This window comes from Cherax quadricarinatus, unplaced genomic scaffold, assembly GCF_038502225.1.
Source record: "Cherax quadricarinatus isolate ZL_2023a unplaced genomic scaffold, ASM3850222v1 Contig1043, whole genome shotgun sequence".
NCBI lineage: Eukaryota > Metazoa > Arthropoda > Malacostraca > Decapoda > Parastacidae > Cherax > Cherax quadricarinatus.
The window spans coordinates 27,359-53,720 of record NW_027196069.1 but is presented as its reverse complement, the minus strand read 5'-3'; the positions used below and the strand labels follow the sequence as shown (position 1 = coordinate 53,720).

General features: G+C 39.2%; 1 protein-coding gene across 1 annotated transcript in view; it reads left to right on the top strand.

The window, feature by feature from the left end:
- The window catches only part of LOC138851573 (zinc finger protein 300-like), a 64,146-nt gene extending 38,046 nt beyond the window's left edge, over window positions 1-26,100 (top strand). Inside the window, exon 2 of the mRNA XM_070080816.1 lies at window positions 14,624-26,100. Within this exon, the coding sequence (XP_069936917.1) occupies window positions 17,579-18,553 (975 nt within the window). The 5' untranslated portion in view covers window positions 14,624-17,578 and the 3' untranslated portion in view covers window positions 18,554-26,100. The remainder of the gene's footprint in view (window positions 1-14,623) is intronic.
- The last annotated feature ends 262 nt before the right edge of the window (window positions 26,101-26,362 follow it).

Here is a 26,362-nt window from a genome sequence, read left to right as displayed (position 1 = left end):
CCTGACACTTATTGTATGGTCTCTTAACGTGCTAGTGACACCCCTGCTTTTCATTGGGGGGATGGTGCATCGTCTGCCAAGTCTTTTGCTTTCGTAGTGAGTGATGTTCGTGTGCAAGTTCAGTACTAGTCCCTCTAGGATTTTCCAGGTGTATATAATCATGTATCTCTCCCTCCTGCGTTCCAGGGAATACAGGTTTAGGAACCTCAAGCGCTCCCAATAATTGAGGTGTTTTATCTCCGTTATGCGCGCCGTGAAAGTTCTCTGTACATTTTCTAGGTCGGCAATTTCACCTGCCTTGAAAGGTGCTGTTAGTGTGCAGCAATATTCCAGCCTAGATAGAACAAGTGACCTGAAGAGTGTCATCATGGGCTTGGCCTCCCTAGTTTTGAAGGTTCTCATTATCCATCCTGTCATTTTTCTAGCAGATGCGATTGATACAATGTTATGGTCCTTGAAGGTGAGATCCTCCGACATGATCACTCCCAGGTCTTTGACGTTGGTGTTTCGCTCTATTTTGTGGCCAGAATTTGTTTTGTACTCTGATGAAGATTTAATTTCCTCATGTTTACCATATCTGAGTAATTGAAATTTCTCATCGTTGAACTTCATATTGTTTTCTGCAGCCCACTGAAAGATTTGGTTGATGTCCGCCTGGAGCTTTGCAGTGTCTGCAATGGAAGACACTGTCATGCAGATTCGGGTGTCATCTGCAAAGGAAGACACGGTGCTGTGGCTGACATCCTTGTCTATGTCGGATATGAGGATGAGGAACAAGATGGGAGCGAGTACTGTGCCTTGTGGAACAGAGCTTTTCACCGTAGCTGCCTCGGACTTTACTCTGTTGACGACTACTCTCTGTGTTCTGTTAGTGAGGAAATTATAGATCCATCGACCGACTTTTCCTGTTATTCCTTTAGCACGCATTTTGTGCGCTATTACGCCATGGTCACACTTGTCGAAGGCTTTTGCAAAGTCTGTATATATTACATCTGCATTCTTTTTGTCTTCTAGTGCATTTAGGACCTTGTCGTAGTGATCCAATAGTTGAGACAGACAGGAGCGACCTGTTCTAAACCCATGTTGCCCTGGGTTGTGTAACTGATGGGTTTCTAGATGGGTGGTGATCTTGCTTCTTAGGACCCTTTCAAAGATTTTTATGATATGGGATGTTAGTGCTATTGGTCTGTAGTTCTTTGCTGTTGCTTTACTGCCCCCTTTGTGGAGTGGGGCTATGTCTGTTGTTTTTAGTAACTGTGGGACGACCCCCGTGTCCATGCTCCCTCTCCATAGGATGGAAAAGGCTCGTGATAGGGGCTTCTTGCAGTTCTTGATGAACACAGAGTTCCATGAGTCTGGCCCTGGGGCAGAGTGCATGGGCATGTCATTTATCGCCTGTTCGAAGTCATTTGGCGTCAGGATAACATCGGATAGGCTTGTGTTAATCAAATTTTGTGGCTCTCTCATAAAAAATTCATTTTGATCTTCGACTCTCAGTCTGGTTAGCGGCTTGCTAAAAACTGAGTCATATTGGGACTTGAGTAGCTCACTCATTTCCTTGCTGTCATCTGTGTAGGACCCATCTTGTTTAAGTAGGGGCCCAATACTGGACGTTGTTCTCGATTTTGATTTGGCATAGGAGAAGAAATACTTTGGGTTTCTTTCGATTTCATTTATGGCTTTTAGTTCTTCCCGCGATTCCTGACTCCTAAAGGATTCTTTTAGCTTAAGTTCGATGCTTGCTATTTCTCTGACCAGTGTCTCCCTACGCATTTCAGATATATTGACCTCTTTTAGCCGCTCTGTTATTCTTTTCCGTCGCCTGTAAAGGGAGCGCCTGTCTCTTTCTATTTTACATCTACTCCTCCTTTTTCTTAGAGGAATAAGCCTTGTGCATACATCGAGTGCCACCGAGTTAATCTGTTCTAGGCATAAGTTGGGGTCTGTGTTGCTTAGTATATCTTCCCAGCTTATATCGGTTAGGACTTGGTTTACTTGGTCCCACTTTATGTTTTTGTTATTGAAGTTGAATTTGGTGAATGCTCCCTCGTGACTAATCTCATTATGTCGGTCTGGGGCTCCGCGCATACATGACTGAACCTCAATTATGTTGTGATCTGAGTATATTGTTTTTGATATGGTGACATTTCTTATCAGATCATCATTGTTAGTGAAGATGAGGTCTAGTGTATTCTCCAGTCTAGTAGGCTCTATTATTTGCTGGTTTAAATTGAATTTTGTGCAGAGATTTAAAAGCTCGCGTGAGTGTGAGTTTTCATCAGAGCTGCCTCCTGGTGTTATTACTGCAACAATATTATTTGCTATATTCCTCCATTTTAGGTGCCTTAAGTTGAAATCCCCCAGGAGCAAGATGTTGGGTGCAGGAGCTGGAAGATTTTCCAGACAGTGGTCAATTTTTAACAGCTGTTCCTGGAATTGCTGGGATGTTGCATCCGGAGGCTTGTAGACTACCACAATGACTAGGTTTTGGTTCTCGACCTTTACTGCTAAAACTTCCACTACATCATTTGAGGCATTTAGCAGTTCTGTGCAAACAAGTGACTCTGCAATGTACAGGCCAACCCCCCCCCCCTTTTGCCTGTTCACTCTGTCACATCTGTATAGGTTGTAACCTGGGATCCATATTTCGTTGTCCAAGTGATCCTTTATGTGGGTCTCAGTGAAAGCCGCGAACATTGCCTTTGCCTCTGCAAGCAGTCCACGGATGAAAGGTATTTTGTTGTTTGTTGCTGGCTTTAGACCCTGTATATTTGCCAAGAAGAATGTTATCGGACTGGTGGTATTGTTGGTACTGGGGGGGGGGATTTTTTTTCCGGCATTAGTATCTGTATCTGTTGGTTTGGAGTGGAGGCCATCGACTGTGGTTCCACTCCAGGAATGACTGGATTTGGTGTACGATTTCTGCCATTTCCTGCCAGTTTTTTTTCCTTCCTGGCACTAAAAAACCTCTCCCTCTTGAGTGGCTGTGGCTACCCAGGTTTTCCCATGGCCTGGATGTTTTGTATCTTTTTGTCCCCTTTAGATGGTATGCCTGGCAATTTAAGTTATAGCACAGTCTTTCCTGTACTGAAGAGGTACACAGTTCAGGGTGAAAAAGCTTACAGGAAGGGAGTTTGCATTTTCCTGTTGTCATATGGGCATGGCATTTTCTAGGGTGGTCATAGTTGCACGTCCCATCTGTTTTTCCAGATTTCCCATGCCAGCAGATACCGAGTGCATAGTATGTGCACAGGCTTGGTTTCCGTTTGCCTTGGGTTTCTGTGACTGTATTCCCTGTTGGTGCATGTTTCCCTGTCTTACTTCTATCCTCCCTAGCACCAACAATGGAGCTCCCACCAGTTGTTTTTGGTAATATATCCTCACTATTGCTAGTGGAGTCCTCTTGTTTGCTATTTCCTGCGGTATTTCTAGTTTGCAATATTGGTTTTATCTTATCTTTGACTACACTTGTTTCCCTACTATGGCTCCTGTCCCCTATGAGGTCATTTATATGTATTCCTTCCTGCGTATAATTCCCGACTACCTGGACAAAATCTCCAGCTTCACCATTACTGTCTCCCAGGACAGCATCTCCAGCTTCACCATTACTGTCTCCCAGGACAGCATCTCCAGCTTCACCATTACTGTCTCCCAGGACAGCACCTCCAGCTTCACCATTACTGTCTCCCAGGACAGCACCTCCAGCTTCACCATTACTGTCTCCCAGGACAGCACTATTCAGCCCCACATTTACTGACTACCAGGACATCATCTCCAGCCTTACAGTTTCTGACTACATGGCCAGTATCAAGGGCAGTACCATTCAGCCCAGACTTTTTATGTTCCCATCTGTTGTAGAAAGCTTCCAGGTTTTCTATGAAAGCAGCTTTGATGTTGACCTCTTTTAATACCCTTGTGATTTTAGTCCACAGATTTATCTCATTTGGGCATACCCAAAAACACTTCCCTGTTTTAATACTGCTTGTAGCTAGTTCTTGGATATCTGCACAAGGGGCGTGACACCAATTTCCACAAAAATGACAATTTATGCATGTGGAAGCCCGTTTGTTTGACTGACCACAGACTACACACAGCTTCATAATGATTTGAATGGTTGATTTACTGCAATTCTACTAGCAACCTCTTGAATATTCTATTAATAACCTCCTTAAATGAAGCTCTAGCTATTTGTATTTCTGTTTCTAACTGTTTTTGTATATTGGACAGCTTACCGTGCACGTTCCTGGTATATATTTAATGTTTGTGTTTATAAGGGCGCCTACAACCCCATCCGTTTACAGTCTGCTTTATTGTCCAACGAAACCGTTTGAAACCAGTCAAGGGTTCGGACCAGTCAAGGGTTCGGACCAGTCAAGGGTTCGGACCAGTCAAGGGTTCGGACCAGTCGATCTGATCTGATCAGTGGGTCACTTATTTAAACCATACTGGTCGGTGATTTGAGCTAACACATGAAGGATCTACTGGAAATTATCTACCCGAGTAATTACAAAAGTATAACTTGCGTGTTGAAGAGCCGGTGACTGCTGGCAACTCCTACAATGACGAACGGTCGACCTCCACCCTTGTTTATCAATCGCTGTATCTAGCTTTTCTATTTTTTTTCCGTCTCCACCACAATAAATGCTATATTATCACTATAGTTGACTGGTGCAAATTTTGGAGGAAGGACGCTTTTTCTGTAGTAATAATTGCTTCTCGTTGTGTATATTGCGACCGCTGGTAAAGAGTTGTTATGAGGAAAGTAGGGTAGTGGTCTGTGGTATTATCTGTAATTATGCCTGATTTTAAAGGGGATATGGTGTTGGTCCAGATGTGGTCAAGTAGGGAAACACTAGTCTCTGTAACTCTTGTAGGTTTTGTTACTGTTGGTAGCAACATGCAGTTACTCATTGTGTTTGTGAATTCAGTAATGTGTGGGTCCTGGTCTTGCAGGAGATTTATATTGAAGTCACCTGAGAGTAGTAAGTGATCTTTGTTCATGCGTGCATCAGTTATCATACTTCCTAGGTTTTGACTAAATTGGCTAATGTTTGATTGTGGAACTCTGTAGATGTTTATCACTGTGAGAGGTTTTTGTAGGTATTTGGATTTGAATTTAGCTATTATATATTCCCCATGTTCATCCCTTGTGCAAGTATTAGTGATACATTCTAGTTGGTCTGAGTAGTATATAGCTGTGCCACCCCCTTGTTGGTCTGGCCTACAGTTGTGTATGGCTGTGTAACCAGGAATGGCATAGACATCTGTAGTATCAGGCTTTAGCCAGGTTTCAGTTAGTGTAATGATGGACATATTGGCATGCAAGGAATTTAGTAATGCTAGGAGGTCATCATAATGCTTGCTTAAAGATCTGATATTGTAGTTAAAGATAGTTATGTTGTTGTTGGCTCTGAGAAGTGCCTTTGATTGTTCTGCTGTGTAGTAATTACAGTAACTGTTTGAATCATTTAAGTCATTAAATAAGAGGTTGGTATCAGGATCAATGCTTGTAATCATAAGATTTGTAGTGAATCTATAGTTAGAATTAAGTAAAAAATAAAGTAAATATTCTAAAACTAAAAAAAAATAGCACCTGAATTATTTAACAAATGTAAAAATAATGAGCTAAGGTAGTTTTTTAAAGCTAAAATAAAGGAGACAATATAAAAGGGACTAAAATAATTTGTGGTGAACAAATAAAGTGATGATCAAATAATGGAGCTTGGGAATATGATAGTAGGTAGTACTTTAAAGGTAATTCTTTAAAGTTAGAATTATAATATAAAATTATAATATAAAAGGGACTAATATAAGTTGTGGTGAACAATAAAGTGGTAATCAAATAATGAGCTTTGGAGTATAATGGCAAAATAGTGAACTTATTAACTTTAGCACCTGAGAATAGCACCTTGATTAGTTTAACAATTGCGAATATATGATCTAAGGTAGTTATATAAAGCTAAAATAAAGGACAAAAAAAATATATATAAGGGACTACAATTAAGTAATGGTAAACAAGTTAAATGGACAGATAGTCACTATGAAATAATATTGGTTTAGGAGTAAGATCTGATTTGTAATATTAAATAAGTTGAGCAGTTTATTGCACAATAAAAAGTAAAAAAAAAAAAATGAGGTAGTTGGTACTAGCTAGCAAAAGATAGTTTTGGTACTTGCAAAAAAGTAATTGGAATATACACTAATTGCACACACAATAAAAAGTGACTAAAAAAACAAGTAGTGGTAAACAAAATTAAATGGACAGGTAAGAACAATGAATAATATTAATTTGGAGTAAGATTTGACTTGTAACTTAAAATTATGAGCAATTAATAGCAGTAAGAAAGAAGTAAAAAAGTATTGGAGGTAGTTAGCTAGCTTGTGATGAAAAAATAATAAAAATAATAATGCACAATATAATAGTAAGGTACACTATATGCTCCACACGTATATATAAACAATACAGTGGCACATGATGAATTAAACATTAACAGAATAACACTTACCTTTATTGGCGATTCTTCTTTGTGTATGGAAGACTGGAGAAGGAGACAGATTGGATGAATTACTGTTTGGAAGGGAAATTCCCTTCCATCAACACCTCGGGTACCAATTGCTTTTCTGGGGTTACTTCTCTTCTTTGTTTCTTAATGCCAGTAATGTAGGTCCTCTTTGGCATTTTCTTCCAAAAGAGGCCTGTTTCATCACAATTGAACACTTGTTCAGGTTTCAGTCCTTCACTGTTTATGTACTCCTTGAATTCATGCACATATTTTTCAACTGCCTTGTGGTCCGAACTGGCAGCCTCACTATGCCTTACCACACTGTGTATGCCAGTACGCTTCTTAAATCTCTCAAACCAGCCTTTGCTGGCCTTAAATTTACTCACATCACCACTAGTTGCAGGCAATTTCTTTACCTAATCGTCATGCAACTGCCTAGCCTTTTCACAAATAAGCGACGTCATAAGACTATCTCCTGCTAATTGTTTCTCATTTATCCACACCAATAATAACTTCTCAACATCTTCGAGTACTGGTGATCTCATTTTTGTCAGCATATTTACCCCCTTTGCAACAACAGCATCCTTGATTTCCTTTTTCTTGGCTATGATGGAAGATATGGTTGTACGGGATTTGTTATACATCCTCGCCAGTTCGCCCACACGTACGCCACTATCATATTGTTCAATGATGTTTTTCTTAAATTCAATCGTATTTCTCACCTTCTTTACCAAAGGCTTGGCACTAGGAGCTTTCTTTGGAGCCATGGTAGCTTATTTAGCACTTAAATAACTTGCAAGCACTAAAATAAATGGAATGTTATGAAATATTTCGCTGGAGCACATGAGGGGACCATCGCTCACTGGTAAACAATGGCACACTGGCTGGGAAGGAAAGGCCTAGGCGGCTCAGAGCATGAGTATGCGTCCGGGACGAAGGACTATTAGCGAGTTACCGGACCATTTGCGAGCCAATATTTTGACGAAAAAACAGGACTATTTCCGAAATGGACGACTTTCAGGCCGGACGAATATTGAGGGACCACTGTATATGAAACCCATTACATAGCATATAAACATGATACATACACTCACTGAATAAAAATTGACTTAAATATGAGATTTGTTTACAAAGCGGCTGTGTAGGTAGTGTCAGAAGAATTATGTTTTCTCTAGTCAAACACTGGGGGGTAACTGTAGAAAAATATTCTTTTCATATGCCTTCACTCCATAGCAATTCATTTTTTTTTTTTTTTTTATTATCACACCGGCCGATTCCCACCAAGGCAGGGTGGCCCGAAAAAGAAAAACTTTCACCATCATTCACTCCATCACTGTCTTGCCAGAAGGGTGCTTTACACTACAGTTTTTAAACTGCAACATTAACACCCCTCCTTCAGAGTGCAGGCACTGTACTTCCCATCTCCAGGACTCAAGTCCGGCCTGCCGGTTTCCCTGAATCCCTTCATAAATGTTACTTTGCTCACACTCCAACAGCACGTCAAGTATTAAAAACCATTTGTCTCCATTCACTCCTATCAAACACGCTCACGCATGCCTGCTGGAAGTCCAAGCCCCTCGCACACAAAACCTCCTTTACCCCCTCCCTCCAACCCTTCCTAGGCCGACCCCTACCCCGCCTTCCTTCCACTACAGACTGATACACTCTTGAAGTCATTCTGTTTCGCTCCATTCTCTCTACATGTCCGAACCACCTCAACAACCCTTCCTCAGCCCTCTGGACAACAGTTTTGGTAATCCCGCACCTCCTCCTAACTTCCAAACTACGAATTCTCTGCATTATATTCACACCACACATTGCCCTCAGACATGACATCTCCACTGCCTCCAGCCTTCTCCTCGCTGCAACATTCATCACCCACGCTTCACACCCATATAAGAGCGTTGGTAAAACTATACTCTCATACATTCCCCTCTTTGCCTCCAAGGACAAAGTTCTTTGTCTCCACAGACTCCTAAGTGCACCACTCACTCTTTTTCCCTCATCAATTCTATGATTCACCTCATCTTTCATAGACCCATCCGCTGACACGTCCACTCCCAAATATCTGAATACGTTCACCTCCTCCATACTCTCTCCCTCCAATCTGATATTCAATCTTTCATCACCTAATCTTTTTGTTATCCTCATAACCTTACTCTTTCCTGTATTCACCTTTAATTTTCTTCTTTTGCACACCCTACCAAATTCATCCACCAATCTCTGCAACTTCTCTTCAGAATCTCCCAAGAGCACAGTGTCATCAGCAAAGAGCAGCTGTGACAACTCCCACTTTGTGTGTGATTCTTTATCTTTTAACTCCACGCCTCTTGCCAAGACCCTCGCATTTACTTCTCTTACAACCCCATCTATAAATATATTAAACAACCACGGTGACATCACACATCCTTGTCTAAGGCCTACTTTTACTGGGAAAAAATTTCCCTCTTTCCTACATACTCTAACTTGAGCCTCACTATCCTCGTAAAAACTCTTCACTGCTTTCAGTAACCTACCTCCTACACCATACACTTGCAACATCTGCCACATTGCCCCCCTATCCACCCTGTCATACGCCTTTTCCAAATCCATAAATGCCACAAAGACCTCTTTAGCCTTATCTAAATACTGTTCACTTATATGTTTCACTGTAAACACCTGGTCCACACACCCCCTACCTTTCCTAAAGCCTCCTTGTTCATCTGCTATCCTATTCTCCGTCTTACTCTTAATTCTTTCAATTATAACTCTACCATACACTTTACCAGGTACACTCAACAGACTTATCCCCCTATAATTTTTGCACTCTCTTTTATCCCCTTTGCCTTTATACAAAGGAACTATGCATGCTCTCTGCCAATCCCTAGGTACCTTACCCTCTTCCATACATTTATTAAATAATTGCACCAACCACTCCAAAACTATATCCCCACCTGCTTTTAACATTTCTATCTTTATCCCATCAATCCCGGCTGCCTTACCCCCTTTCATTTTACCTACTGCCTCACGAACTTCCCCCACACTCACAACTGGCTCTTCCTCACTCCTACAAGATGTTATTCCTCCTTGCCCTATACACGAAATCACAGCTTCCCTATCTTCATCAACATTTAACAATTCCTCAAAATATTCCTTCCATCTTCCCAATACCTCTAACTCTCCATTTAATAACTCTCCTCTCCTATTTTTAACTGACAAATCCATTTGTTCTCTAGGCTTTCTTAACTTGTTAATCTCACTCCAAAACTTTTTCTTATTTTCAACAAAATTTGTTGATAACATCTCACCCACTCTCTCATTTGCTCTCTTTTTACATTGCTTCACCACTCTCTTAACTTCTCTCTTTTTCTCCATATACTCTTCCCTCCTTGCATCACTTCTACTTTGTAAAAACTTCTCATATGCTAACTTTTTCTCCCTTACTACTCTCTTTACATCATCATTCCACCAATCGCTCCTCTTCCCTCCTGCACCCACTTTCCTGTAACCACAAACTTCTGCTGAACACTCTAACACTACATTTTTAAACCTACCCCATACCTCTTCGACCCCATTGCCTATGCTCTCATTAGCCCATCTATCCTCCAATAGCTGTTTATATCTTACCCTAACTGCCTCCTCTTTTAGTTTATAAACCTTCACCTCTCTCTTCCCTGATGCTTCTATTCTCCTTGTATCCCATCTACCTTTTACTCTCAGTGTAGCTACAACTAGAAAGTGATCTGATATATCTGTGGCCCCTCTATAAACATGTACATCCTGAAGTCTACTCAACAGTCTTTTATCTACCAATACATAATCCAACAAACTACTGTCATTTCGCCCTACATCATATCGTGTATACTTATTTATCCTCTTTTTCTTAAAATATGTATTACCTATAACTAAACCCCTTTCTATACAAAGTTCAATCAAAGGGCTCCCATTATCATTTACACCTGGCACCCCAAACTTACCTACCACACCCTCTCTAAAAGTTTCTCCTACTTTAGCATTCAAGTCCCCTACCACAATTACTCTCTCACTTGGTTCAAAGGCTCCTATACATTCACTTAACATCTCCCAAAATCTCTCTCTCTCCTCTGCATTCCTCTCTTCTCCAGGTGCATACACGCTTATTATGACCCACTTCTCGCATCCAACCTTTACTTTAATCCACATAATTCTTGAATTTACACATTCATATTCTCTTTTCTCCTTCCATAACTGATCATTTAACATTACTGCTACCCCTTCCTTTGCTCTAACTCTCTCAGATACTCCAGATTTAATCCCATTTATTTCCCCCCACTGAAACTCTCCTACCCCCTTCAGCTTTGTTTCGCTTAGGGCCAGGACATCCAACTTCTTTTCATTCATAACATCAGCAATCATCTGTTTCTTGTCATCCGCACTACATCCACGCACATTTAAGCAACCCAGTTTTATAAAGTTTTTCTTCTTCTCTTTTTTAGTAATTGTATACAGGAGAAGGGGTTACTAGCCCATTGCTCCCGGCATTTTAGTCGCCTCATACGACACGCATGGCTTACGGAGGAAAGATTCTTTTCCACTTCCCCATGGACAATAGAAGAAATAAAAAAGAACAAGAGCTATTTAGAAAAAGGAGAAAAACCTAGATGTATGTATATATATATATGCATGTGCGTGTCTGTGAAGTGTGACCAAAGTGTAAGTAGGAGTAGCAAGATATCCCTGTTATCTTAGCGTGTTTATGAGACAGAAAAAGAAACCAGCAATCCTACCATCATGCAAAACAGTTACAGGTTTTTGTTTCACAGTCATCTGGCAGGACGGTAGTACTTCCCTGGGTGGTTGCTGTCTACCAACCTACTACTTCATCAACATTTAACAATTCCTCAAAATATTCCCTCCATCTTCCCAATACCTCTAACTCTCCATTTAATAACTCTCCTCTCCTATTTTTAACTGACAAATCCATTTGTTCTCTAGGCTTTCTTAACTTGTTAATCTCACTCCAAAACTTTTTCTTATTTTCAACAAAATTTGTTGATAACATCTCACCCACTCTCTCATTTGCTCTCTTTTTACATTGCTTCACCACTCTCTTAACCTCTCTCTTTTTCTCCATATACTCTTCCCTCCTTGCATCACTTCTACTTTGTAAAAACTTCTCATATGCTAACTTTTTCTCCCTTACTACTCTCTTTACATCATCATTCCACCAATCGCTCCTCTTCCCTCCTGCACCTTAATATTTTAAGGTAAGTAATAAGTGTACTCTGTGTGTATCTTACCTTTTATTGTGCTTTTAATGCCTATTTCAATTGCTAACTTAATATAAGTTAGTGTAAACTTGTTGTCTGGCATTTATTGCATATTTTGTATGTGCTCTGATAATAATACTTGTGGACGTGTGTGGTAGCCAGCCGGAGGGACAACATTACGTTTTCTCTGCTCAGCCACCAGAGAAAACGTTTATAAATCTGCGTTTGGCCCAGCCACTCCCCCACTCCGCTTTTGTTTACAATTTTCGGCATGAATTATTCATTACTTCTCCCTTTGTTTATGATGGCATCTAAAGGTAGTTGTTAGAAACGATTTAATTCAGTAAACAAGGTATGTCGATGCTAATAATATGGCTCTGGGCCACAGTGTAGGTAGCCGGTAGGTGTAGCCCAGGCTACCTACACTGACTTCCTACAAATAAATACTACTTACCTCTCTTCCTACATTAAGACTACACATATTTTAAGGTAAATAATGAGTGTACTGTATATGTATTTTAACTCTCTGGGATGTTTTAAATATCGTATATTAAGTATGAGACGGGGAGCCAGTGCTACCTACACCTAGGCTACCTGCACCTGACTTCCTACAAATAAGTACTACTCACTTCTCGCCCTACATTAAGATTACAAATACACCTACGATCCGACTTGCGACCGAGTTCGGTTCCGAGAAACCGGTCGTAAGTCGAAATGGACGTAAGTCGAACTTTACTACTGAATATCAACATCACATTTTTGTAATGGCTTTATTTTATTGTTTTATTTTGGTATTTCATGTTTTACTTTACTTTTTATGTTGTCAGTACTGTATTTCATACTGTAAGGTTTAGGATAAACACTGTGTACAACACAAATAGTTGTTTATTTACCAGAAACTTGGCAAAAAAAACACGGTCGTAAGTCGAGTGGTCGTAAGTCGAGCAGGTCGTAAGTCGAGCAGGTCGTAAGTCGAGCAGGTCGTAAGTCGGATGGTAGGTATACATGTACTTTAAGATAAGTAATGAGTGTACTGTGTATGAATTTTACTTTTTGTGTTTTTTAATGCCTAGTTCTATTACTAACTTAATATAATTTAGTGTAAACTTGTTGTCTGGCATTTATAAATGGAAAAAAATGGCGTCCTGGCTTCCGGCGATGTCTGCTTTCCGGCGATAGTCTAGAACCTAACCCGCCGTATAAGCGGGGCCCTACTGTACAGTCAGATTTCTCTGTTTTCTGTTTGATCGCTGGCTGTCCTGAGAACCTCACATTATCTCCCTGAAAGCAACTTGCTATAGCCAGCTGAACCTCCTTATAACCCTGTAATCTTTCTTGTGGGGGGAGGGGGATCGGTGAACTCTCCTTCGATGTCATTCAGCTCTAATTTTATGGAAACCATATTTTGGGGGCCAGATATGTTCTACAACCTCTCCTGCAACTCTATAAACTTGATTCCATCCATCATCAGGGCTTACGTTTGTATCTAGGTGCTCTTTATTTCTCCCCTCGAGGATTATATGCAGAGGCAATTGTTCCATCTTTGAACAAATGGTTGGATGTCCATTGCCTTTGATATTTTGTCTGCTCTCATGACCTTCATAATCCTTCTACGTACAGAATGGCAACAGACATTAGTAGAGGTCCATTATTTGTGTGCTGCCCCTGTTTACTGCATCCCTTTTTTCTTTGTCTTCACTCTCTTTGGACTTCTCTTCGATTTCCCCCTTTTTATGTTCATCTGGCATCTAAATGTTTTTCTTGCTCCTTGGGAGGTTCCAAAAGTTCGAGTCTGTTCCTCACTGCCACGTGCGAAAGCTGAAATACCTACCGTTGCTTCTTGCTCCCTTTTTCTTAACCACTTTCAGTCTTGTTCTCATGCCATTGCAATTTACACTGATGGTTCTACATCCTCTGACAGTGTTGGGTTTACAGCAGTGTTCCTGGACAGTGTTGTGCGAGGTCATTTATCAAACTCAGCCAGCATTTTCACAGCTGAACTGTATGCAGTTCTCATGATGATTATACATATTACATCAAAGTTTACCTCAACATTTGTGATAGTTTCAGACTCCTTTAGTGCTTTGCAATCTATCAAAAAATCTAATTCGCCTCATCCCCTAGTTCTTTGTATGCAAATTTGGTTGTACCGCATAATAGCAAACACATAGAAATTATTTTCTGCTGGGTTCCTGGTCATGTGGATGTTCAGGGCAATGAGCAGGCAGACTCTACTGCATGGTCAGTGGTACATGACCTTCACGTTTTAAATAGGTTATTCCATTCTCAGACTATTTTGCTGTAATCTTTAGCCACCATCACAACTGTTGACAGCAACGTTAATCTGAGTTGATTTATAGCAAATTATATTCTATCAAGCCGTGTTTAGGATTCTGGTCTTCTTACCATTAGTGTTATGGTTGGGAGACTATGATTTGCTGTCTTCACATTAGACACATCTAACTCATGGGTATCTCATGGATAGCCACCCAGTTCCACTCTGTGAGAACTGTCAAGCTCCAGTTTCAGTTTGCCATATTCTTTTGGACCGTCCTGTCTACCAGGGAGCATGTAGAATGTACCTCTGATGTCATCACTGCTATACCACCCTTATTTTATCTTACATCCTTGCTGACAGCCCCAACTTTGGCACAGACTCCCTCTTCGAATTTTTGACAACAGATTTATTATACAAACTTTGATTATACTGCCTTTAACACCCCTCACTGCCCTATAGTCTCTATCCTCGCTAGTCTATAATCAAACATATTAAACCTTTAGCACACCCTATCCTGCAGCACTGTATAACCCTAGTGGGTTTAGTGCTTAATTTTTATTATAATAATATTACTTAACAAAAGATTATAATAATCTATTATTTCTTTTGTGCAGATCATCCTGGTAGCAGAAGTTCACACTTGTATCATGACTGCAGATTATCCTGGTTGTAGTACCAATACTGCAGATCATCCTGGAAGCAGAGGCTGGAAGCTGGCAACTCTAGTACCAATACTGCAGGTCATCCTGGCAGCAGAGGTTGGCACTTGTAGTACCACTACTACAGGTCATCCTGGCAGCAGAGGTTGACACTTGTAGTACCACTACTACAGGTCATCCTGGCAGCAGAGGTTGACACTTGTAGTACTACTACTACAGGTCATCATGGTAGCAGAGGTTGACACTTGTAGTACCATTTCTGTAAGTTATCGTGAAACCGAGGAATTACACTTGTAGTGTCACTTTCCAGTATCATAAGATTTATATAAGTGTGAGATACTGAGATATATATGACAACAACACTGTGTTACTACAGTGTTAGAAATATATAGTGACAACACTGTTACTCTACTGTGAGAAATATATAGTGACAACACTGTTACTCTACTGTGAGAAATATATAGTGACAACACTATTACTCTACTGTGAGAAATATATAGTGACAACACTGTGTTACTTCAGTGTTAGAAATATAACATTTAAAGTGTAAACATCAGTGTTATTAAGTTGCTGTTTAATGATATTGTTATACATCACCTTAACATCTTACTGTTAAACATCTCCTTAACATGTTAAACATCACCTTAACATCTTACTGTTAAACATCACATTAACATCTTACTGTTAAACATCTCCTTAACATGTTAAACATCACATTAACATCTTACTGTTAAACATCTCCTTAACATGTTAAACATCACATTAACATCTTTCAGTGTTGACACTCATCATTGTATTCTACTCAACATTATCTCTGTAATACAAACTTTTTCATATTGGTTAAAAAATTACTGTGAAAACTTTAGCAAGAAACACTTAAATTCACGAAGAGTATTAGAAAAACCTTCAAGGTAAGTAAGTAAGTAAGTAAGTAAGTAAATGCTTCACTGCTGCTTAATTGCTTGTTTGATCCAGCAAATTGCAGATATCTTGCCATTATTGTAAACATCTGTCCTAATACTCAAGCAATGTTTAAACATAAATGATTTACTGCTTGACATGTTTATAATAATGTGATAATATAGTATTAGAGAAATATTAATTTCCTGGGTAATGAAGTGGTCACAAAAATTGTATCTGGTTAAGCTGTTTATAATTCATTTATAAGATTGTTAACCCTTTTATTGTATCTTGCATAGATCTACATTATTGGCCACAATATTAATCACCTAGATCTACATTATTGACCCCAGTGTCACACATGTAGATCTACATAATTGACCCCAGTGTCACACATGTAGATCTACATAATTGACCCCAGTGTAACACATGTAGATCTACATTATTGACCCCAGTGTCACACATGTAGATCTATGTTTTAAGCACTGTACCCTCAAATATGGTGCGAGTAGTAAAGTCAGTTTGGGTGTAGACATGTGAGAGTGGGTGTGTGCAGTGATTGTAGACATGTGAGAGTGGGTGTGTGCAGTGATTGTAGACATGTGAGAGTGGATGTGTGCAGTGATTGTAGACATGTGAGAGTGGGTGTGTGCAGTGATTGTAGACATGTGAGAGTGGATGTGTGCAGTGATTGTCAACACCATAAATCCTCTCATCATGTAGTGAATCATGAGAAAAACAAACCTCTGACCTTGTGTTTGATTTAAAATAGTGACTGTGTTTCTAGGATGGTTTTTCATGGCTTTATAGATGTTTCTTGGTATCAGTTGATAAAATAGATGTCAATCTACTGAAGTAGATATTTTTATCAACTTCAGAACAGTATCTCACAATATTTGATGCTTTTAAATTTTTTTGAGGAAGGGAAACGTCCCCCTCATTCATTTTATGTTTTTACTGGATTTTTTCAATTTTTGAGATGCTCTAAACCATGACAATCACTCCTGATAATTTTTTTTATCAAAGAAATAGGGTAAAACTTTGATTTTATGTGTGGTGATGGATTCAAAACAGAGAAGTGTAATATACTTGAGGGATGAGAAGTGTAATATACTCGTGGGATGAGAAGTGTAATATACTCGAAGGATGAGAAGTGTAATATACTCGAGGGATGAGAAGTGTAATATACTCGAAGGATGAGAAGTGTAATATACTCGAGGGATGAGAAGTGCAATATTCTCGAGGGATGAGAAGTGCAATATACTCAAGGGATGAAAAGTGTAATATACTCGAGGGATGAGAAGTGCAATATACTCGAGGGATGAGAAGTGCAATATACTCGAGGGATGAGAAGTGTAATATACTCGAGGGATGAGAAGTGTAATATACTCGAGGGATGAGAAGTGTAATATACTCGAGGGATGAGAAGTGTAATATACTCTAGGGGTGAGAAGTGTAATATACTCGAGGGATGAGAAGTGTAATATACTCGAGGGATGAGAAGTGTAATATACTCGAGGGATGAGAAGTGTAATATACTCGAGGGATGAGAAGTGTAATATACTCGAGGGATGGAAAGTGTAATACACTCAAGGGATGAGAAGTGTAATATACTCGAGGGATGGGAAGTGTGATATAGTCGAGGGATGGGGACATGATTAATGAACAGAAGACAGTGTGCTTTACGTGCTGGAAGGCATACTGTGTTTATTTTTGTTTTCAAATGGAATATATTGAATTTTGTGCAAAATTTGTAAAATTATTATCTTTTGTGCACTTTTGCAACTGCAACAAAGCTAAGAACTTGTTCAGAATGTGTAATGGAAATAGCTTAAAATAGGACTTGAGAGGTGAAATTGTTTGTGTGTAAATTATGCTTAGATTGCCATGAAAAAGATTCTCTACAATTACTGAAAAAAAAAAAAAAAAAATTTCTTGTAAAAATTCTGACACTGTCAGCATTTTTAATTTTAGGATCCTGATAGTGAAAGTGTTAAATTATTATTCACTATGTCTGAAGTACTTGAAAATGAACGTGTTGAAGCAACACACAGTACAGTTCATGTGGAAGATAAACTATATCAGTATTCACATTCTTCACAAACATCTGAGTGTTTATCACTGATAACAGTAAAGAAAGACATAAAAACAGTTCGGTGTTTAATGTGTTTGAAGGAGTTTTCCAAAAAGAAAACTTTAAAGGACCACATGAGAATTCACATCAAAGGGAAACCATATCAGTGTTCAGAGTGTCTAAAAGATTTTGCTAGAAAGTCTCATTTAGTACATCACATGAGAACTCATACTGGAGAAAAACCATATCAATGTTCAGAATGTCCAAAAGAGTTCACCAGTAAATCTGGTTTAATAAAGCACATGAGAACTCATACTGGAGAGAAACCATATCAATGTTCACAATGTCCAAAAGAGTTCGCCAGTAAATCTCATCTCGTTCAGCACATGAGAATTCACACTGGAGAAAAACCATATCAGTGTTTACAGTGTCTAAAAGAGTTCTCACAAAAGTCTAGTTTAGTAAAACACATGAGTGTTCATTCTGGAGAGAAACCATATCACTGTTCAGAATGTCTAAAAGAGTTTCCAGGAAAATCTCATTTAGTACAACACATGAGAATTCATACTGGAGAAAAACCACATAAATGTTTGGAGTGTCTGAAAGACTTTCTAGATAAAGCTAGTTTAGTACAACACATGAGAATCCATACTGGAGAGAAACCATATCAATGTTCAGAATGTCTAAAAGTGTTTTCATTAAAATCGCATTTAGTACAACACATGAGAATTCATACTGGAGAGAAACCATATCAATGTTCAGAGTGTCTAAAAGAGTTTTCCAGAAAATCGCATTTATTACAACACATGAGAATTCATACCAAAGAAAAACCATTTAGGTGTTCAGAATGTCTGAAGGAATTTTCATGTAAATCTAATTTAGTAAAACATGTGAGAATTCATACTAGCTAGAAAGCACTTCAGTGTTTAATTTCTAAAATTTTTCTCACTAAAATCAAATTGATTAAACCACATATATAATTATATGGGAGAGAAATCTTGCCAGTGGACAGTGTGATGGGAAGATTAATGTAACATGCATGAAAATTACATAGAAAAAAATGAGTTAGTGTTTCAGATCTTTAACCCTTAAACAGTCCAAAAGTACATATACATTCTCTCACGTAGCACCCCAAACGTATATACAATGGACTCTCGACCAATGATGGCATTGTCTAATGTTAAATTCAACTAACGATACATGTTAATATCGTTAGTAGAGGGTCCACTGTATACGTTTCATTTGTCATTCATTCAACATTGCCACGATAGGCCTGAGTCACCTAGACATGAGAGAATGGGTGTGCGCACTCAGTGTGCGCACTCGGTGTGCGCCATATGAAAAAAATTGGGGACGCCTGGGTACCACATGCTCTTTTTTCCTATAAAAAAAAAAAGACTTTTTTTCTCAAAATATTGAGGGCGGTGCACAGGTGAACGTATATATACATTTGGACCGTTTAAGGTTAAATGATCATTTATACAAATGTAAATTAGCAGTACATATGACTATTCATACCAAAAACTTTTTTTTCCTTGATGTTAGTAAATTATCACAAATCATATAAAAAATTTCTTGGTCTCTCTTAACAGCATTCATTCAAGAAAGGTTTTCTGCATTGGCAGTTTTGTAGTTTTCATGCAAGAAAGTTTGTCTTTGTGTTGTTAAAACAACAGTAGTCATGCAAGGAAGCTGTTTGTGTTGGTAAATCAGTGCCAGGTAATACATTACCTGTGCTACTAAAAAAACACCAAACTGCCAGGTAATACATTACCTGTGCTACTAAAAAAACACCAAACCGAAACATTCCATAAGACAAATTTTTCTCTTTGCAAATATTCACGATTTGAAATCAAATAAAAATGAAATATTAAGTTATATTAGTGGAGTCCTCTCAGAAGCAAATACCATGTTTAGAGTTTTTACACAAGCATACACAAGGGATGTTTTAAATGGAGAGGTAAATATGAAAAACTAACATGTATAGAAGTGACAGAATTAATAAGCCATATGGAGGAGTGCGACTCTAAGTGAAGATACTTTTTGTTGCTGAGAATTGCTGAATTCATTGAATGATGCAGTAGAAATTCTAGGTATTACCTTTTTCAGGGTCTGCCATAGTACTGTGGCTTAGAAATGTGAGTTAGTACTGTAGTACGCCAAAATTCTGTAGACTTCAAATTTAGCAGAAGGTTGGTAAGTCTGTATACATATTAACAAATGGGTCTACATGGTCAGTGTGCGCAGTATACAAAAAATGGGTCTGCATGGTCAGTGTGCGCAGTATACAAAAAATGGGTCTGCATGGTAAGTGTGCGCAGTATACAAAAAATGGGTCTGCATGGTCAGTGTGTGCAGTATACAAAAAATGGGGGCACCTGCACTGCATTGTGGGAATACCATCTCAGCACACTTTGTTCACCATGCCAACGCCAGAAAAACTTCACTCCCAGCGAATTGGGAATCATGAACAATCAAAAACATTGTAAAATATTATACTAGTGCCAGCCCTTTGGTAAAGAAGGTGAGAAAGGCTATAGAATTCAAGAAAGAACTTGTAGCAAAGTACCAAAGTGGAGGAGGAAGAGAGAGGGGAGAATGTGCCTTCTTCAGTGATTTAGTGATTCTACGATATGTACGATACTAAAGTAGCAGGAGTCGATAAAGGCTATAGCGCCAGCCAGCGATAAAGTGTAGCATTAACAATGTAGCAAGTAAGTCAAGTGATTAATCGATAGCAAAAAGGACAGCACGAACCTAGCTCCTCCAATGTTGTGGAAGGTGTATAGGGCCACTTGACAACACTACCGCCTCTGCTGCTGCCCTTCACCGCCACTATGTAAGGCTTATCTTTCAGTGACCCTTATACACTCAACAACAAACAACACAACACTCGTCGATTAGGGAGAGAGACATATGACATATTTTATTCATTCTAGAATATATATCATGTTTCTATGTTATTAATATAGTTTATAATGTCATATTAGATGAATTGTGCTAGATAAGCCATAGAGTTGACATTACTGTCATATTGAAGGACTATCTTGTCCTCTCTCCAAACAAACTCTGCTGCCGCCACAATTCCTAACATACGTAGTGACATATTTTAAATATGATTGGGCAGCTGGGCATTCATGAATGTTTGAAGCCCGCGAAAGTGGAACTCGCGGATGTGGAGGGAGATCTGTACTGCATTGTTGTAAAAATGGTATAAATAATATCAGCGCACTTATGAAAGCATATTAGACCCACCAGTTGACGTGTATTGGACGCGTGACTTGAGTTGTTTAATCTTGAACATCAGCAAAAATCGAACATTTCTGCTACTTTGAGTTCAATTTCAAGGTACTTTTAGCCCAAAAACTATTAAAAATCATCTCTATTTCTGTAATATATCTTTTCATTCTATCAACTGAGACCAAGAAATGAGAATACAACCAAAAATACCATATGAAAATACAATGCATAATTGGTGTTTTAAACCAAAAACACAATTTCTTTTTTTTCATTATGCACTGCATGCTACAGGATTTTTTTTATACTGTAAACACTGACCACTCAGACCCATTCTCTTATATGTAGGCCTACCAGCTTTCTTCCACAAGATTGAAAGCCGCTAGAATTTTGGTGTAATATTATGGGAGTGACACTGGCTTGCAAGCCACAATATTACAGGACCAACAGTGAAAGGGTTAAGAGGGCAATGACAGTAAGTTGTAAATTTAGGAGTTTCCAATGAATACAAGATAACTGAATAGCCCATTACTTCATTATGTATAGCTTTAATAAGTGCAATGGAGAGAAGTACAGGTTTGTGAGAATTACACGTTTAGGAGGTTACACATAGTGAGAGTAAACATATATTGTTTATAATGCTTTACATATGTTCATGACTTTAAGAACATTTACTTATAGCTTTTACATACATTTAGTTTAAAGCTGGGATATGTTAGGGAGATATTTTGCTTTTTAACAGTAGTTTTGAAAATGCTGAGTCACTGGTTCTGGAGATTTCTGGCAGAGAGTTCCAGATTCTGGGCCATTTTATGTACATTGAATTTTTGAAGAGATTTAGTTGGACATGGGGAATCTCATAGAGATTTTTGTGTCTAGTGTTATGTCTATGGGTCCTGTTGCAGCTATCAAGAAACTGCTTCAATTCGGGATTTATATTAGATTTTATTGTTCTGAAAATGTAGGTTGCACAGTAGTAATAGTGAATGTTTTGTTTAGTAAGTAGATTTAGGTCTTTGAAAAGAGGGGAAGTGTGTCATCTAGAGATATTGTCCTAACCAAACCAAATTCACTAATCTGCCCCTACTGATCTTCCCCTACCTCAACTATGCTATTTGTGCCTGGGGATCCACAAGTCACGTAAAGCCTAAATCACCTAGATTGGTGAATTTCATTTGGTTAGGACAATATCTAACCAGTGAAGCATCAATTTATACAACGCCACATGGGGTTCACTAGTGTGCTATTACGAGGGGATGGAGTATATCCTGGAGTATAACCCATGGCCCTACACCAGAAACAGATAGTGAAAGTGATGATGAAACTGCAGTAATTGGGATGGATAATATACCATGTTCGGTGGGATACGGCTGGTGTGTTGAAAGAAAGAATATAATATGTGCAACAATAGGTGGTGATGCCACATGTGATGTAGCATCAGCAGCACCCCAGGCTAGGAGCCACACCACTGACTCGGCACGTCCATGACCCAGGCAGCCTCAACCACCCACAAACCATAACCTGCATTATCACAGCCACAACCAGCTATAACTATCCAGTACCCACCAGAAGACTGCATCTGGGATTGGCAGCTGGGTGCCAGTTTTGTTCCCAGTTCCCATCAATTTGATGAAACTCAAAGTGGATTGGGGTCATCGTGTGCCCTCAGGAACAATGCCAGTGAACTGGAATGTTTTGAAAAAGTTTTTGATCCACCCCTGATGGAAATTATTATCAGGGGAAAGTAACAGATACTTTGACTATACAATGGCAGACATCCTTGTTTCACCAAAATTGCAACTACACTAGTGGAAGGAGACAACTGTAGCTGAGATGTATCTGTTCCTTGCATATGCCACGTGTATAAGCACAGTATCAAATCATACTGGTCGACATACCTCCTAATTTCAACCCCAGCTTTCAGTGATATTATCCCAGTGAACTATATTATCCTATTCATACATATCCTACGCTTAGACAAAAGTCCTGACAGAAACACCAGGTTATACAAGATTAGGAATGTGTTTATGTATCTGAAACAAAAGTTCACTATGCATTTTTATCCCTTCAGGAACATTATTGTTGATGAGTTTAATTCTTTTCAAAGATAGACTGTCATTCAAGCAGTGTATATCAAGCAAGAGGAAACACTTTGGCATCAAACTGTTCGTGCTTTGTGATTGTGAAATTGGTCTAGTATTAGATATAATTATGTACACTGGAAACAAGACAATAAAAGGTACAAGGAAGTTTTTGGGTATCTTGGGTGATATGGCTACAATACTGATGGAGCCATATCTTGATAAGGGGCATACATTATATACTAATAATTGGTACAGAAGCCCCTTACTAAGTGATATCTTTCAAGTGAACATGACATATGTGTGGTACATGCAAATCATAAGCATATGCCCAGGTTCAATGCAGGCACTCATAGTGGTGAGATGCAGGTGTTCGATGCCAATGACATCATGGCATTATGGTAGCATGACAAACGAGATGTCACACTGTTGACATCAATTCACCAAAACAAAACTCAAGAAATCGTAATGACACGATTGCAAACAAACCATACCCCCGGCCGGGATTGAACCCGCGGTCATAGAGTCTCAAAACTCCAGCCCGTCGCGTTAGCCACTAGACTAGCTAGTTCAATCCCGGCCGGGGGTATGGTTTGTTTCACCAAAACAAAACGAGACACTGGCAGGGAGACTAGAGAAGGCAGTGAACCCATTGTAAAACCTGCGGCTGTGATTGACTACACCCTCAGTGTGCGTTTAGTGGAAAATTGTGAGATGCAGATTGTGTTTGCCAGCTGTGTTTGCAAGAGTTACAAGTGGTACATGAAACTCTTCTGTCTTGTGGAGATTTCAATACTCAATACTTATATGTACCAGATGAAGACTGGCTACAGACGAGAGTATGCTGAATTTTGTTTGTCTCATCAGGCAAATAATATTCAGGTCCCAGGTCAACACCTGCAATACAAAACCGCCCACAAACTGATCATCAAATATTCTCATTTGAGGCCTAGTGATCACTTCCTAGTATCACTTCCTTGTGATCACTTCCTAGTATCACTTCCTTGTGATCACTTCCTAGTATCACTTCCTTGTGATCACTTCCTAGTATCACTTCCTTGTGATCACTTCCTAGTATCACTTCCTTGTGATCACTTCCTAGTATCACTTCCTTGTGATCACTTACTAGTATCACTTCCTAGTGATCACTTCCTAGTATCACTTTCTTGTGATCACTTACTAGTATCACTTCCTAGTGATCACTTCCTAGTATCACTTTCTTGTGATCACTTCCTAGTATCACTTTCTCTTAAGAAGAATTGGGCTCAGACGAAATGTTTTGTTTGTGCACATACAACAAAATCCCCCAAAATATAGAGAGACTCGTTTTATGTGTGAGGAGTGACAAACACCATTGTTCATGATACATATCCAGTGACTGTATGTATATAAGTGGACCCCCGCATAACGATTACCTCCGAATGCAACCAATTATGTAAGTGTATTTATGTAAGTGCGTTTGTACGTGTATGTTTGGGGGTCTGAAATGGACTAATCTACTTCACAATATTCCTTATGGGAACAAATTCGGTCAGTACTGGCACCTGAACATACTTCTGGTGTGAAAAAATATCGTTAACCGGGGGTCCACTGTACTATATACGATAGAAAATTAGTAATAAGGAACATTTTTACTTGTTTGCTTGTGTGAACAAGTTTTGTAAACAATATAATAATGACAGTATTAGCGCAGTTGTGTTGCATATGAGTGGATATATATATACATTAGGAACAAAAACAAAAAACATACAAATATGTCGTGTGTGGGAGTCGCCGAAGTTGCCGCCAGTCTGTCAGTTGATGTCATCTTCACACCTTATCTTGGTAAGTACATATGGGGAATTTTTCTTTTAATTACATCCACAAATATATGCTCTTTAATTCAGTAAGATTTTTTTTTTTGTAATTCTTTGACTTTCAAAGCAGTTCTGACATCAGGTCTTGACCCTTAAAGGCTAATACAGGTCAGCCATCAGTAATCCAGCAATCAGTTATCCAGTTCCATCAATAATCCGGCACTAATTTCAGCTAGCATAATTTCAAATTTCATCATTACACTGACTCAAATTTCATCATTATACTGAGTCAGAAATTGTGCAGATGGTTGTAAATCCACAGCAGCAAGCCAGTGGAGGAGAAAGCAGAGATGAAAATGAGGAAGATGTAGCAGAATCTCTATTGACAGGTTAATTAAGTGTATTCTAACCTAACCACTCTGTAATCCGGCAAACTCACTAATCTGGCACACTACAGGTCCCAGTGATGCCGGATTAGTGATGGTTGACCTGTAGGTGAAAATAGGAATCTAGTGGTAATTATCCTAGTACAGTGGACCCCCGGTTTACAATATTATTTCATTCCAGAAGTATGTTCAGGTGCCAGTACTGAACGAATTTGTTCCCATAAGGAATATTGTGAATTAGATTAGTCCATTTCAGACCCCCAAATATACACGTACAAACGCACTTACATAATTGGTCGCATTGGGAGCTGATCGTAAAGCGGGGGTCCACTGTATATACAGGAGGGCCCCAATTACATTGTGAGTTCCAGGCTACCACTCTAAAGCAAAAATCACTGTGAAGTGAATCACCCTTTTTTTCACGTTTACACCATCATATATTAAGTGAGAAATAGAACTAGGCCTAAAAATATTAAAATGCATATACAGAATACTTATTACTTACCTTAAAATAATTCCACCCATATGGTGAGAGATAAGTAGCACAGTCAGAAGATGATGGCACATCTTCATCCTCTGATTCTTCAACAAATTTTATATATTTTAATGATAGAAACTTGAGCGAAGCTCTTGCTGGAGAGTGTTGATGTTGAAGGTTCTTCAAGGCTCACTGTTGAAGGTTCTTCAAGGCTTGCTGTTGATGTTGAAGGTTCTTCAAGGCTCGCTGTTGAAGGTTCTTCAAGGCTTGCTGTTGAAGGTTCTTCAAGGCTTGCTGTTGAAGGTTCTTCAAGGCTTGCTGTTGAAGGTTCTTCAAGGCTTGATGTTGAAGGTTCTTCAAGGCTTGCTGTTGAAGGTTCTTCAAGGCTTGCTGTTGAAGGTTCTTCAAGGCTTGCTGTTGAAGGTTCTTCAAGGCTTGCTGTTGAAGGTTCTTCAAGGCTTGCTGTTGAAGGTTCTTCAAGGCTTGCTGTTGAAGGTTCTTCAAGGCTTGCTGTTGATGTTGAAGGTTCTTCAAGGCTTGCTGTTGAAGGTCCTTCAAGGCTTGCTGTTGAAGGTTCTTCAAGGCTTGCTGTTGATGTTGGAGGTTCTTCAAGGCTTGCTGTTGATGTTGAAGGTTCTTCAAGGCTCGCTGTTGAAGGTTCTTCAAGGCTTGCTGTTGAAGGTTCTTCAAGGCTTGCTGTTGAAGGTTCTTCAAGGCTTGCTGTTGAAGGTTCTTCAAGGCT